This window comes from Odontesthes bonariensis, chromosome 7 (genome assembly GCF_027942865.1).
Source record: "Odontesthes bonariensis isolate fOdoBon6 chromosome 7, fOdoBon6.hap1, whole genome shotgun sequence".
NCBI lineage: Eukaryota > Metazoa > Chordata > Actinopteri > Atheriniformes > Atherinopsidae > Odontesthes > Odontesthes bonariensis.
The window spans coordinates 13,917,103-13,931,886 of record NC_134512.1 but is presented as its reverse complement, the minus strand read 5'-3'; the positions used below and the strand labels follow the sequence as shown (position 1 = coordinate 13,931,886).

The following is a 14,784-nucleotide window of genomic DNA, read 5'->3' as shown; positions in this document are numbered from 1 at the left end:
TGTGGAAAACACTACTAACACAACTGTTAAAACAAACATCTTACCAACGATAAACTTCACAGAAGGCGGACCAAAGCAGGTAATCATGTCAAGACGCGTCTCCCTCAGGAAAGGAAGGTTAAAGAAGAAAAGGCTTGCTTTTTTCAGACTCTCGGAAGTGGGGAAGGATTCGTCTTACTGGGAGGATTGGTGAGGTCTGTTGGCAGCGCTGGCAGAGATGCTAAGAAAATGCTTTCCGCAAATACTCCCATTGTTCCCACCCATTCTACCTCTCAGCACCCCTCCCCTGCTTTCGACACGCCAAACTTGTGGGTTTCATGAAAAACTAATGTAAAAAAAAGTCAGAACAGTTACCTCAGAAAGTCAGATGCCAGCGAGAGCCGATCGTCATGCCTCCTCATCCTCTTCTTCTCGCTCCGGGCGGAGACTCCCCTCTATCCTGTGGTTCGACTTCCAACTTTGCATTTAACCTGACAACACGCGTCCTTTACTTGGTCCAGGAGATTAGTTATGTTGCTACCCGCACCCTCCCATTCTCTCCCAAAAGCGATGAATTCAACTGTCCTTTCTTGCCTGTCATTCGCCAACAACTTGCCACCAACGTGCTTATATTTTACCAGTTAACTTCAACCGTCGCACCCATTTCTCCCCCCCCCCCCGCCCCCCATAAAGGTTTTAGTCTTCTCAAGTTGCTAACTCGCCGATTATTTTTGTGCTACCATTAATTAACAACTTGCTTAAAATAAATTCCCAGACAGAAAAAGGGGACAAATAGACACTACGTGCCAACACAGTGTAGCGGCTCACTATTGGATGGAGATAACAACAAACTGCCACAAACCCCTTTTCTCCAGGAAATACGTCACGTTGAGAGCCAAGTGGATTACTGTGTGAGCTTGATTTGTATCACTGTCGGTGTTTGAAGAGGCGGTCCACTCTGTTTAAAACAGCCAGAAGCTAGCTTAGACTCATCATTTTCACGTTTAGACACTTTTTATTTGATGGTAACAGCATGCTCTCTTAAGCAGGTGAAATAAATAATTAGTGACTTGAAATAATTTACGTGTTTAATAAATCTCTAAATGTGTTATAAAATGTAATACAAGTACATAATTCATGTTTACTACTTTTATAATTGTGAAATTGCGTCAAGCTAGAAGCTAGCATAGACTCTTAGAATTTTCATGTGTAGACACTTTTTATTTGAGTGTAACAGCATGCTTTCTTAAGCAGGTGAAATAAATAATTAGTGGCTTGAAAGAATTTACGTGTTTAATAGATCTCTACATTTGTTATCAAATGTAATACAAGTACATAATGGATGTTTACTACTTTCATAATTGTGAAATTGCGTTCATTTGATGCTTCCTACGGTAGATTTCGTTCCCCGTCGTTGTTTTTATTGTTACAAATTATTCCGGGTTACGCCTGTAAACAAATCAGGCGTACTTGAGAGCCAGACAACCGATTTGTGCGCTATGTGCGACCGCCATCTTGTGGACAAACAAGGAGCTTACACACAAGGACAAAACAGTACACCGTACGGTAGGGGGGGCCATAACTCAGAGCTTGCGGTCTGACTCTGACTCGCACGGTTGCGTCTACCCCGCTACAGCCTGGTTCAAGTGAAATCCAGTCCTCTTTGAGCAGCCCAGCCGCAAACGCGGGCTAAAGTTATCCCGGAATAAGGACAAGCACGCATGTGCCGTCAACCCGGATGTAGATGTTTTTGTGCGGGTATTTTCCACAATTCCCCAAGTTGTGTCAAATTTGCCGTAGTATAAGTACGAATTCTATATTTTATAACCCGCCGGACAAATCCTTACCATTCCGAACCGGTGGGAATCAGGTTAATGGACCGTGACATGTGCCATCTCCGTGTATGTCACATGGATGTCATGTGGATGACAGTTCCACAGCAGTCTACTTCCGAAGAGCTTCACTTTTGATTTACGGTGAGAGCAAAAGTGGGTTCATTATATACATGATTGTGTACATATTTTGGGTCGTCATAAACGACGGCGTCAGCTGTACAAATTATGCAGATAAATCAGTGTTGTGTTGTAATATCCTCCTGTGTTGCAGACAATAAGTTAAAAGATGGACTTTCGTAGCAGGAGGCATGAGAGAGGCAGCAACTGGACCGACCCGGAGATAGTGGAGCTGCTCCAGCTGTGGTCCGACGAATCGGTCCAGATTGAACTGGAGAGCTCATTGCGCAACCAGCGTGTATTTGACCGCATTGCCCATGTTTTGCGTGAGAAGGGCATTTACCGCACAGGTGACCAGTGCAGGGAGAAGATCAAAAAGATGAAGCTGGAGTACCGCCGCATTAAGGACAACCACAAAATGAGGACGTGGAAGTTCTATGATGTGATGGACAGAGTGCTGGCCAACCGTCCGGCCATTACCTACTCCTCCCTGGGCGGAACTGTTATTGCTCAGCAGGTGTTTCAGGGCTCAGCTGGGTCTGATACATGTCTGCAAGGAGCTCCGGCAGGCTCTTTTGGCCCTGCTTCCTCGGGTGGGTTTTTGTTTGGCCAGCCCCCCAAAACCGAAGATCCGCTTGATATAAAATGTGAGGATGTTGAGGAGAGTACACTGAACTCAGGTGTTGCACCCCCTGAGATGTACTATGGCTCTGGGGAGGAGCAGGAAACTGATGGACAATCTCTGCTGGGTCCAGAGGACGCCTTGGGTCAAGCTGAGAGCTCAGCAAATACAAGAATCTCACCCTCAGGTTGTCAGTCCAAATAGTAACATAATTATTACCACTGTTTACATTAGCATATGGTTAAAAAGTCATAGGCATCTTAAAAGTAAGTTATCCTCTTTACATTTCCAGGTTTCAGTGACATTGCTGGATCTGCAACTGCTGCCAACCAGGCTTTCAGCGGTCCTGAGCAGCCCAGTAAAGAGGACTCTCACCCTTCCACCTCTGTGAGACACAGGAAGCGTCGGCGGGGTGGCAAAAATTCATGGAGCCACGGCGGGAATGGTAGATCATGTGCTCAGGGGTTGGATAAAGCCCTGGCCAGCTTTCTGAATTGGCAGCAGTCTGCAGAGGAGCGTCTTCTCTCCCTGGAGGAGGCGCGGATGGAGCGTGAGCTGCAAGCTGAGGAGCGCAGGGAGCAGAGGGAGGACAGGAGGGCGGAACAGGAACGTCAGCACGAGCTCCGCCTGTTCAGCATGCTCACAGGGGCGTTGTTTGCTGTCAGGCAGGGCGCCTCATCCACAACACCGGCTGATCCCTCTGTCTCACCCTCAGCTCATCTGTCAGCTCCGCAGATGACCACAGCCACCCCCTCTGTCTCATCATCTTTATCTCAGCCACCTGCAGAAGCTCCCACAGTGCAGGCTGTCTCCACTCAGGAGACAAAAAAGTCACAGACCACATCTGTCACGGCCTGCCAAGTGCCACAGAATGTTTTTGCAACACTAAGAAGTGCGGCGTCTACTGGCCGTAGCGTGTACCTGTCCAACCGTGGTAACAGCATCCGACAGCACCGAGGCATTCTCCAGGAAGGCTTTGCCCAGTATGGAGTGGACAAGCACCACGACACAGACAATCCAGATGTAAGTAACCCACCGTCATGCTGTAAATATCAGTCTGAAGTGATGCATGGAATGTCTGTGTTGAGAAAAAAAAAAGGAAACTGTAAAGAGAACTAACATGATTTTGATCTTTTTTCAGGGTATACTCAACCTGGGCACCAGTGAGAACAAACTCTGCTTTGATCTGCTCCATACAAGAGTAAGATAAATATTAAAGTCACATCCCGGCATAATGGTGTAATACTGTAGAGTGCTACTGTGGGAATTAGGTAAAAAAAAAAGTTCATTTACAAAGAGCATCCATAGAGTTTTTTTTTCTTTTCTTTATGCATTCTGCCTGAATACACAAATGATCCATATTCCCCTCTGCCACAGCTGACCAAGCCTGACATGCTTCATGTAGACCCCTCCTTACTGCAGTATTCAGACTGGACGGGACACGCTTTGTAAGACATTTCAGAGGATATGTCTTTTCAGTTTAAATCACCACCGTCACGTTACAGTCCACATTTCAAAATAGACATTAAACCACTGACAACCTTTTCATCCTGTTTATCCTCCAGCCTGAGACAGGAAGTGGCAAAGTTCCTGACTCACTACTGCTGCTCTCCAAAGCCATTGAAAGCTGACAATGTGAGTAAAGAGTATTGCTTTTATTGCTGGAGCGCAACATCACCGAAATGAACACTGTGTGTAAGACAGCAGCTACAGTCGTTTGAATACCTGAAAGCCGGATAGAATTAGGGTAAACAAATAAATGTAGCAGAAATAAAGATACTGAACTCACAATTGCTCATACGGTGCTTGCTGTGGGGCGCCTGCACGTCGGAGTGAGGGGGAAATATCGCAAGTTAGACACCATTAATGTTATTACTGTAGAAAAATGGCACTTTGCATGTTAAGAATTGACATACGGATCAATCTTTTAAATCTGAAGCAATGAACAGAATTGACTAATGAACAATTCTTCAGAACTGGCTATTTTTTTATTTTTGTGTTCATATCCAAATGGCCCTTTTATTTAAAAAGAGCAAAAGAGCAAAGTTTTTATTGATCTGACATAACTCAACAGACGATTGTTATAACCTAGGTAAGTGCCACCTACACAGAAAACCTCGCACACAAATGAACTGCTAACAAAAACAGCACTCTGACCGCACTTCATTTGTGGCTGCAACAAACGGCTGCTTTAGTAGGTGGAAGAATTAGTGGCATATTTATCAGGCCCCTTTCTCTGTGTTAATTGAATCTTTTATATTGTGTGTGTGTGTGTGCTTGCTCAGGTTGTGGTGATGAATGGCTGCGGTTCCCTCTTCTCATGCATCGCTGCAGTCATTTGCGATCCTAAAGGTAGGCTCACAACACACAGTTGTACAAAGCTGAATACAAACATGTGCACAACAAAGAGTGGAAATGATCTTTTGATTTGTTGCCTGTTTGGAGCATAAAAGAACACATTTCAGGGAATGTGAAAATATCAGCACAGTCGTTTAAACGGCGCGCAGTCATTTAGGTAACGACAAAGATGGTGCATAAGACCTCTTCTTTAACCAATGTGGTGCATCATTTTTGCTTCATTACAAACTTATCATCAAAACCACAAGCTTGAAAAGCAGCCCACATTCATCCATTTACTGCCAACTTGGATCACTGAGCCAGAGTTAGCCTTTCAGTGGTGATGATTTGCCTGGCACAACTGTACCAGCAAATGTTACTCATTTGTGCATTAGCTTCTGCGTTAGCAAAGGAAACGGCCACTAATAATCTAAACACCGTCTGGCATGGATCGTTTAAGATTGGTCATTGCTCACGGTATGTGGCATGTGTAAATACATGTTGACACCCAAAAAGTCATTCAGAAGTTGCAGCTTGCAAGAAGATGATATATGTGTTAATTGCAATGTTACTGATTGCATCATGTGTGTTTCTGTCTTCTGTAGATGCCATTCTCATTCCTACTCCTTTCTACGGCGTGATTACTGAAGACTTACATTTGTACAGTGATGTAAAACTCTTCCACGTTCCTCTTGATTGCGAGGTAGGAATACAGAACCTGATTTAAATACCGTAATTATGAGTTAGAAAAATGCTCCTCGAGTTCGTATGTTTTTTAAGGAGTAACCCCATCACCGTTATTTCATGTCGGCTTACATTTTATGGCGAGCTGTCAAGTTGAAATGCAGACTCACTTTTCTTTTCTTTTGATCCTGCTTTTATTTATAGGCTGATGGCAAAGACAGCCGCCCCTTCCATCTAACTGTAAGAAAACTAGAAGAAGGTCTAAAAAGGGCTAAGCAAGAGGTATCGCATGAAAGCATTTTTTTCCGAAGCACTTGACTTGAATGAATATTTAAATATCAGAACCACCTCTGAAATGCAGATGAGGTTAACTTTGTCTATTTTTCTCCAAGGTTTTTCAGCTTTGTATCTCAAGACTGTAAAGATACGATTTAGCAGTTTATATTTACTCAGAACCCTCAAATTTCTTTAAGGGGTTTAACATTCGAGCTGTTATTCTGATGAACCCCCACAATCCTCTGGCTGAAATCTACACTCTGAAGGAAATGATTGCCTACTTGGAGTTTGCCAAAAGGTATGTTTGTACTGCGATTATCCCGCCTGCTCTGCAGTCCTGTTGTTCTTGGAAGCACTTTGTCGAGCCACTGCATACACTTCCTACTGTGGTTTCATTTATTGCACAGCACACACACACACTTTACAAGAGCTCTGCTCTGTGTGGGGAATATCAAGTGTTTGTCACATAGTTTTATCCCCTCTCTTAACCACCAGCATGTTGCCAGAGAGTCTCCTGCATCATCTACAGTTGTCTGAATGATCTTGCCAGAGTAATTCCCAACAGAGACCCTTCAATGTACAGAACTGTTGTAACCATAAATCTAAAGGCTTTTATACTAACAGCGAACGCTGAAGGAACCAGTTTACATTTCTGTTGCATTTTCTTGGTCATAGATAGCGATTAATAATATAAAACTCAGGCTTAGAGTGCTCCACTGGAAATGTGTATTTGCATTATCTTTCTCCCCGTCTTTTCTCTGTTTAGAAATGAGCTCCATGCCATTGTAGATGAGGTGTACATGCTGACGGTCTTTGATGAATCTGTCAGCTTTCAAAGTGTTCTGAGTGTGGGCAGGTACTATATGATTGCTATATTACACCTTAATCACCACAATTTTGTCTGATAGCATCCTCCTTTTGTCGTGATAATCTGCCCTTATTTCAGTTTCCCCGACCCACAGAGGACGCATGTGATGTGGGGGATGAGCAAGGTATGCCCTGCTGAGGCCTGAGAGAGTGCGAGATGTTTTAGAATCCTGCTGACAGTACAGTCAAATCTTTTTTTCGCTGGGTATCTCACTGCTCTCTGTTATCTATTCTCTCCTGTCCTTTTTAAGGACTTTGCAATGGCAGGAATCAGAATAGGCACTGTGTATAGTGAGAACAGAGACCTGGTGGAGGCCTTAGCCCAGCTGGGCTCCTTCCACGGTATCCCTGGAACTTCACAACACCAGGTAGCACAACTGCTTCAGGACACGGGTAAGAGCCGAGCTTCACATGTTCTTTTGCAGGGACACTGCAGCTGTGCCTTTAGATTTACCATAAACACCTTTTAGAAGACAACAAGCCCAATTTGGTCAAAACAAGTAAAGGAATTACATGCTGAAAGTATAATCCCCTGTCTCCACATGAAGCAAAATGCTAATTATTTTCATGCAGGCCTTTCAACAATTCCAACAGAGGCTCCTCAGTTCCTTTAAGAATTTTCAGTCCCCTTTTCAGCTTCCTCTGGGGTTTCTGCTGCACTTCAAACTGCACGAGGACTTCTTACATTAAACACACCTAATGTCATTCTGCAATCTCATGTTGTAGAATGGATCAACACAGAGTTTTTGCCTGAGAACAGACGCAGACTGAAAGCTGCTCACAGCTACCTGACTGGAGAGCTGTGTGATATGGGTATCCCCTTCCTGGGTAGGCCTGCTGCACTGTATGTCTGGGCTGATCTCAGAAAGGTAACACGGCCAAAGTCAGTTTGTATCTCGGCTGAGTTCCGCAGTTCTTCTTTGTTCTTGAAACCCCTGGGTGTATCTCCCTGTGGGTTTTATTTCTGTCTTGCTGTTTTGTTAGTATCTCCGGGAATCATCGTTTGAGGAGGAGCTGTCTCTGTGGAGGTGCTTCCTCAAGCACAAGGTGGTGTTGAGCTGTGGCCAGGCTTTCTCCTGCTCCACACCCGGATGGTTCCGAATTGTGTTTGCGGATCAACAATGCCACCTCGAGCTCGGTCAGTCTGTAGAACAGCACTCGCATGTCATGCTGAAAACGTTTTATGCCCACTCAGTTATTTAAATACTCTCTCTTTCTGTATTTGTGATGGTAGGTGTGTGCTATGCATACCTCATCACCAAGTTAGGTGATCTATTAGCAAAGAACCAAAATGTGAATGATAACCCTGCAATCCTGCATTTTTTACCACAGAGCCTTCATCAGGTTGATTTATAGAATGGTTAAAAGTAACACAAACTATAGATACACTCTTAAGGACTTAAGCTCCAGTTGGAGCTTTATGCATAAATTTCAGGCCTTCAAAGAATGCTGCACCTCCAATTCTGAGGTTTCAAAAAAACAAAAACAAAAACATGACACTGAAGAAGTGTAAATGAGCACATAATTAATCTCATACTTCTTACCCAGAGGTTAACCTCCTGAGAACGCGAGTGTCACATTGCCTTCAATTTTATAAGAACACTGTCTGGCTGCTGGTTCTTTAATGTCTCCCTTTTTGATGTTTGGTTATATTCTCGGCATTCTGTTTGAGGAGCGGTTGCTTGCAAAGGTTCCAAATGGAGTCAAATGACCCCACATTCTCTAAATGACAGCAATGATTGAAGTGGTTGAATTCTGTAAATGCTTAAGAAAAGTGCTCCAGTGCTTTATTTTGTTTATCTCCGTCTGAGTAGGTTAATCTGAACCTAATCCATCCTGTATGGTGGAAAACAAGGGAGGGGGGCTAAGTAACCCCCTTAATGTGGCAACAACTTCATTTCTCTTGTGGGACTGAAAGCCTGGGTTTTTAATTTCATTAATTTGTTTTTCAATTGCAAAAATGAAGTAATAGTTTTCACCAGGTTGTCCACGTTTATACAGCCTTTGTGCAAAAGTATCGTCAGAGAGCACATGACACATTACGGCAGGCATCCACCACATTATATTATAAATGAAGTTTCATTCTCCTACTGCTGGGGTTGTATTTTCTTTACGAAGTCTAGATTTTTTTTTTTTTTTTTTTTAAATATAGAATTCCCATTATCTTTTACAAGTCAATGCATAGGTCTGCTCCTAGATCTGCTCTGTATGTTACTCTAGCTGCATGGATAACACTAATGTTTTTTGTTATTTCAGGCCTAAAGCGAATTCGGGAGGCTTTGAACGAAACTGAAGAAAAAAGGACCAGCTCTGATAAACACTCCATCAAGGAAACTGTTGAGGAGGGCAAAAGATCAGCAAAAGAAGACAGTACAGAGTCAGACAATGCTGCCATTGTCAACTCAACATCATCACCCCAGAGCAAGTCATCAGAGCAGCTAAAGGAGAGGGATAGCCCTGTTCCTGACACAGGCTTGCTTGCCACTGAGGAGTTTGTTTTGCTGGACTGCCAAGCGTCTAAGCCCGCAGAGAGTCTGGACTCGCTTATTGGCACTCTCAGCCAGCAGATCCGTTCAACCGATTGGCTGGAGAAAAACACTCCAGAGCTGTCTGCTGGGGAGGACCCAGAAATTCTTGATGTATTCAAGGTTCTGCTACAAAGAGCCAAAAAGTAAGCTTAGGAAAAAACAAGCGTGAACCGAGCAGTCAAATTTCAAGAGGCAGTCCTTAAACATTCTGCTGCGTTTACGGTGAAAAGCCTGACGCAAACACCTGACGCAAGGTCAAGTCTGAGCACTATTCATGAAGAGAGAATCAGCAGAGACCGAGGTAAGGTGGACGAGAGGTGAAGAAAAATAATCCTTTAAAAGCCAGGGTGAGAGAAAAAGGTTGCAATATTTCCTGTATGCATCTTGAAGCCTTATCGTACAGCTGCTACGGTTGTTTACCTGTTTTTTGTTTCTTGTAATGTAGAGTAAAGTTTGTGGGAAGTTACCAAATGTAATTAAACCAAGATCAGTCAGGTTCTGCTCTCAGACACCGTTTAGCCTTTATCAATTTGGTTGTATATAATTTGTTTTATCAGAATGATTTCTTTTCCAGTTAATGATCTGTGAATAAAGAGAATGATTATAGCCTTCTCCGTCGTTTACTTTGAGTAATGTTCATATATGTGTTTTATCTTTAGATGTCGGTTGTAATGCACTGTTAAATGACGGCCTGTGTAAGAGCACCAGTGGGACAATTCTGAAAAGGTTTGTTTGGGTGGTCTGTGGGTGCCGTTCCGTTGCAGCAAAGGAAACTCCGGGGCGTGGTGGTTACATGACGAAGAGGAGAGGCCGACGATGCTCTCAGCCACAACCTGTTGTTGCCCACTGTCAGAAACTGAGAGTGGGGTTTCCTCTTATGTGTTGTCATGCATATCAACACCTCCTACACACCAACTACATGACACAAACAAATGCCAGAGTGTTGTTTTAAGGTTGAATCTCTCAAATGTTACAGGATTTGAGACGTTATAACTTCCCCTTAATGTCGAGTTTTTCTTTACTGGCTTTTGTTCATCGCACACTTCTGCTTCCTCTAATATAAGGTGACAGTTTATGCAGCTTTCACTTTCCCTACGGTGGGATTTCATGGGGAAATTTCCCCTCTACCCTGGGGGAGTTTCCGTTGCAGCAGGGGAGGAGTCATCACTGATCTGTGAGTGAATGCTTGTAGTCATGAGCTGTAGGAGGAATTATGCCAGTGTGCTGTTGGTACATGTGTGGTTCTTGAACCATTTGTTTCGCTGGAGGACAGACTGAAATCGTGGTGTAACATCACATCCTTGTTCCCCACAGTTCTTACCCTCATCGCTAAAAGGTAAGACATGCATTCTTAAAGCTGATGTAGACATTTGGGTTAGAGTGGAGCGAGACTTTCCTACACTCTACTTCCAGTCATCATCATCTCTGCTTTCCTTCTCTCCTCAGTGGTGTCGAAATGAAGCTTCCTGAGCTGGGAGACTCCATCAGTCGCTTCAGGTTTGCTCAGTCCTGTTTGGGATTAGCAGGTTGCCTTTGTGTGTGCTACGCTGTCGGGACACCCTTCTGGCTCAAAGATAAAGGACTGTGGGCAAAGTGGAATAACAGCACAAGTGACCAGACGAATAGTAAAGACGACGTTGTCTTCAATGGTGAGTAAAAATCTCTGTTCTCTCCTCTCTCACCTTTCCTCACGCAGTCTATAGCTGTCAGCTTTATTCAGGATCGACTGAATAAAGCCTGTAATATGGGACATATGTAATGAGCCTTGTATATGTTTTTGCTATGCTGATTTGACTAGACACTGGTCCTTCTAGAAATCAGCCCTGAGGGAATGTCTAAAGTCTATTGGAGTTCTAGTGAAAACACCTGGGGCATACAGCTTCTGAGCAGAGGCAAACATGTTTGAGCTTGCTGCTGTACCAAAGAAGTGCGTTCCTTGCATTTGCTGAAGCTCCCACATTTAGATGAAGGCAAATGTGCTGAAACCTGTTTTTGTTAGTGAGCTCTCTTGTGAACTGAAAGATACGCACTCAAGCAGTGTTCTCTTCAATTTCAGATTGAGGCCACTTGACACAAACATGTGACTCCAAATGTTCAAATAACTGAGAGAAATGATTTGCAGATCATTTGAACGCTGTAACCACATGGAAATAGTACAAAGACGACGCGTCAACTGTCGAAACTAGAAAATGTTGTTGTTCATAGAAAAATCTATTTTCATTTTAAATCTGATGCCAGCAACACTTTTCAAAAAATATGGGACAGGGGTCCCAAACTGAGAACTGAGAACCATTTTCTATTTTCTTTTTTTTTTTTTTAAAAAGATTTCAGCTTCACGTGTTTCTTCATGTCGCAGTGCTTGGAAAGTTTGGAGCGACTCAGTCAAAAAATGACAAATATGACTGTAAATACTGTACGACTGAAAATAACGTCATTTGGATAGCAGTATACATTCCTCCAACGCTTTTAGATACTGTTCAGCATCAGCGGCGCCTTCGCAGAAGCGTACGAGCACCGTAAAACCACCACGGAAACAAGATGCTTACAACGGCAGCGTCGGGTGGACAATATCTTCTTTATGTCGGAAGATGCACTGCCCACGATTTCCAAATAGAATTGAATATTTTGATTCATCAAGTTTTTGCTGGAAACTAAATTCTTGAAACTCAAAAACAAAGTTTTAGCTGTCAGTCATGGCATGAGACGTATTCTACAAATAAATAAAAACAAAGACACAATATCATCAAGACTAACCAGTTAATGGCTAACAGTACACCCAAGTGTATAGTACCGTATATAGAAAGTACAGCATCTGCTGTTTAGAGAATACCAGTCATGGGAACATTTAACATTTTTTAACCCTGTGTCTGTTGTGTGTCCTGCAGCTCTGGAAGCAGAGAGAGTGTTTGGAGTCATTTCCTTCCTGATGGCTGTGAGCACCGGCGCACTGTGTCTGGTGTTCGCCTTCTGTTGGACATCTCAGACAGTCCACTCCTACTCCAACACCCGCTCTCTCCTCATGGCAGGACAGGCTCTCTACCCCACCACTTTGCTGCTGCTCACCATGGTCTCTACAGGTATGAAACAGGGCTAGATTGGTCTTTTCATGTGGAGTAGTCCTTTTCCCGCGTGCCACACAAACACAAGCATTTGCAGTAGGTAAAAGTAGGTAGAAGACACCCACGTCTAACCTCCAAATAGCCTTTTGATTTAGGTAGCTCATGTCAAACCAGAGCCTACAGAAATTCTTTCATGTTCTGCTCATTTACATGCCCTGTAGGGCAGTGGTTTTTAAAGAGATTTTTTACTTTCCTGGGAATTGCAGTTCATCATCATACAAACTTTTTTCAGAAGCTCCAGGCATGTGATAATTGAACTTAATGACTTTTTATTTTAGTGGCAATGGTACTTGATTTGACTCACGTATCCCATCTTTCTACAGGTTTTTTCTTCCTCCTAAGCTGGTCTTTTTTCACCTATCAGCACCAGGAGGAAATCCGTCAGGACCTTTCCAGCCTCGGCTCCTCTTATTGGCTGGGAGCTTTGGGCTGGGTCCTGCTGTTGGTTGTGGAGTCAGTCATCTTTATCGCTGAACAAGCTGTTGTGCCAGACATCTTACCTGACTTAGAGAAAGCAGTGGAGTCTTGGCGGAATTTTTCTCAGTGTGAAGCTGCTAAACGCTCTGTCAGTATGGGTTTTCAACCTACTGTCTACAAAAGCTACACAGCTCCAAAGAGGTACATGTCGGTGCCTTGATTGGAGTTATTAAATAAGAACATGACCGAGAAAATGAACGCACGGAGACTCACTTTGATTAACTGTGTTTACTGAAAGAACTGGGAATCTCTGAATCCTAAAGGTCAGTGGGACTGAACTCATCAGCCTCCTACTGGGCTGATTGTAGTTGTCATTTCCCAGTATCTTTGCACTGACTGAAATAAAGATACACTAAGGACAACCGATTTTCACTGGAAAACTGGACATCTGATAAAAGACTACGAATCTCTGATGTTCATAGTTTTTCCCGTTTTTGCTTCTGGAGCTGGAACAGATCCAGGTGTGGAGGGCCTACAGCTGGAACAAAACACTGCTACAAAACATTCTAAACCAATACTAAGATAGTGTCTTCTTTTCAAGACGTGTGACACTTTAAACAGCAATTCTCACGTAAAGAGTAATGGATCTGGGTAAACGTGAGCCAAGTTAACTTTATTTTATGGCATGCTATGAATCCTGTAAAATTGTAAATGCACTTTTTGTTGCTGTTACTCTACTGTTTCAATAAAAGAGAGAAAAAAAGAGAAGTTCTGTTGTCCTGTTGATTACAAGTAATATGAAAAGAAAAAAAGAAAAAAATTTATATATTTTTTTTCAAATATATATTTTGTGTACTTATTCATGGCCTTTTTCTTCCCTTTTCTATGTTCCACAGTGTAGATATAAAAGTGAAAAAATAGGAGATTACAAATTTTAATTGATGTAATATGCCAAACAAGTGAAAAGAAAGGTCTTCGAGTAGTCAATATAGATACCACATTCAAATCCCAAACATACATCATCTCTGTCTCACAGACACTGTTAAAACCATACTTTTCATTTGAGGCAAAATAACATATTTTTACCATTTTAACATCCAAGATTTTTTCCGCTGTGGCAGTTTTCTCCTTTTTAATGTTATCTTTGCAGCAATTCAACCGCGAAGTAGCATATTTAGTCTGCTGTGAGTTAATGTTGAGATGGGTCTGCTGCTTGAGCACTGATGTGACCTCAGATCTGAGGTGCAGCTAATTTGCTATTTCTGACGCTGCTAACTGATGCACTCTGCCGCCTAAGTAATTCTTGGTCTTTTATTCCTTTTGTGTTCCCTATGAGAGACAGTCTTATCAAAGTGTTTCTTATTTTTGTAAGCGCACTTGTAGAAACATTGACTGATCTGAGAAATTCCTGAAGTGACAAACCTTGTCTTAAAGATAAGATGGGCCATTGTTTCTCTTTTTTGAGTTGTTAAACTGTCAAAATACTGTAATTTACTGTATATCAATATTAATGACAGCAGAGGAGAAGTTCTAAAAGGCAAGAAATTCCACCTGTTAAGGTTTTGTCAAGGCAAACCTTTTTTTTTTTTTTTTTAAATCTCTCCACATATTGATCAAATAAAGCTGGATAGACACTGCCAGTAGTGTGCAAAGCTGTCATCAAGCCTAGTCTTTTAAAGCAGAATAGTCTAAATAGACTAAATAGTCTAAATAAAGAGTGTCTCTCTACAGTTAAAACTACAAAATGGAAAAAGGTAATATCAAGAGCTTGTGTTGTTCATGTTTTTACGCTGAATACAATAGTTCTCCGTTTGCACAGTTGCCCATGGCTCCTCTAGGACTTGCTTGTGTAGTGAAGCAGAGTTTTTGCTAGCCAGCCCTACATCTGTCCCCTTCCTCAAACACTCGTGCGCTCATAGCATTCAGTTCCAGGATCTGCTGAGCTTTTGCATCATCAGACAGCAGACTGGCTCCAAAGTCGTTATTTACTTTTCCCTCACACC

The 14,784-nt window shown here is 42.7% G+C and overlaps 2 protein-coding genes across 3 annotated transcripts in view; one reads left to right on the top strand and one right to left on the bottom strand.

The window, feature by feature from the left end:
* furinb (furin (paired basic amino acid cleaving enzyme) b) overlaps nucleotides 1-838 on the bottom strand; it is a 95,439-nt gene extending 94,601 nt beyond the window's left edge. The window contains exon 1 of one of the 2 annotated variants that reach the window (XM_075469553.1): nucleotides 355-838. The gene's annotated coding sequence lies outside the window, so the exon portion shown is untranslated. Of the gene's footprint in view, nucleotides 1-44; nucleotides 197-354 lie in introns of those variants that run through there. The other variant, XM_075469554.1, reaches the window with a different exon arrangement.
* A 256-nt stretch (nucleotides 839-1,094) lies between these two features.
* accs (1-aminocyclopropane-1-carboxylate synthase homolog (Arabidopsis)(non-functional)) lies at nucleotides 1,095-13,537 on the top strand. Its single transcript, XM_075469549.1, has 19 exons — nucleotides 1,095-1,955; nucleotides 2,086-2,740; nucleotides 2,846-3,576; nucleotides 3,695-3,754; nucleotides 3,931-4,001; nucleotides 4,119-4,188; nucleotides 4,839-4,905; nucleotides 5,496-5,593; nucleotides 5,779-5,856; nucleotides 6,048-6,148; nucleotides 6,617-6,706; nucleotides 6,797-6,842; nucleotides 6,969-7,110; nucleotides 7,444-7,586; nucleotides 7,702-7,855; nucleotides 8,974-10,581; nucleotides 10,692-10,894; nucleotides 12,131-12,322; nucleotides 12,688-13,537. The coding sequence occupies exons 2-16, from the start codon at nucleotides 2,101-2,103 to the stop codon at nucleotides 9,390-9,392; spliced, it is 2,910 nt and encodes a 969-aa protein (XP_075325664.1). The 5' UTR covers nucleotides 1,095-1,955; nucleotides 2,086-2,100; the 3' UTR covers nucleotides 9,393-10,581; nucleotides 10,692-10,894; nucleotides 12,131-12,322; nucleotides 12,688-13,537.
* The last annotated feature ends 1,247 nt before the right edge of the window (nucleotides 13,538-14,784 follow it).

Excerpts from the sequence above, each read along its gene's own strand:
- accs (XM_075469549.1), top strand. The coding sequence starts at position 2,101 with ATGGACTTTCGTAGCAGGAGGCATGAGAGAGGCAGCAACTGGACCGAC. Across the intron at positions 3,755-3,930 it reads TTGATCTGCTCCATACAAGA|CTGACCAAGCCTGACATGCT; the intron begins GTAAGATAAATA and ends CCTCTGCCACAG. Across the intron at positions 6,707-6,796 it reads AGTGTTCTGAGTGTGGGCAG|TTTCCCCGACCCACAGAGGA; the intron begins GTACTATATGAT and ends CCCTTATTTCAG.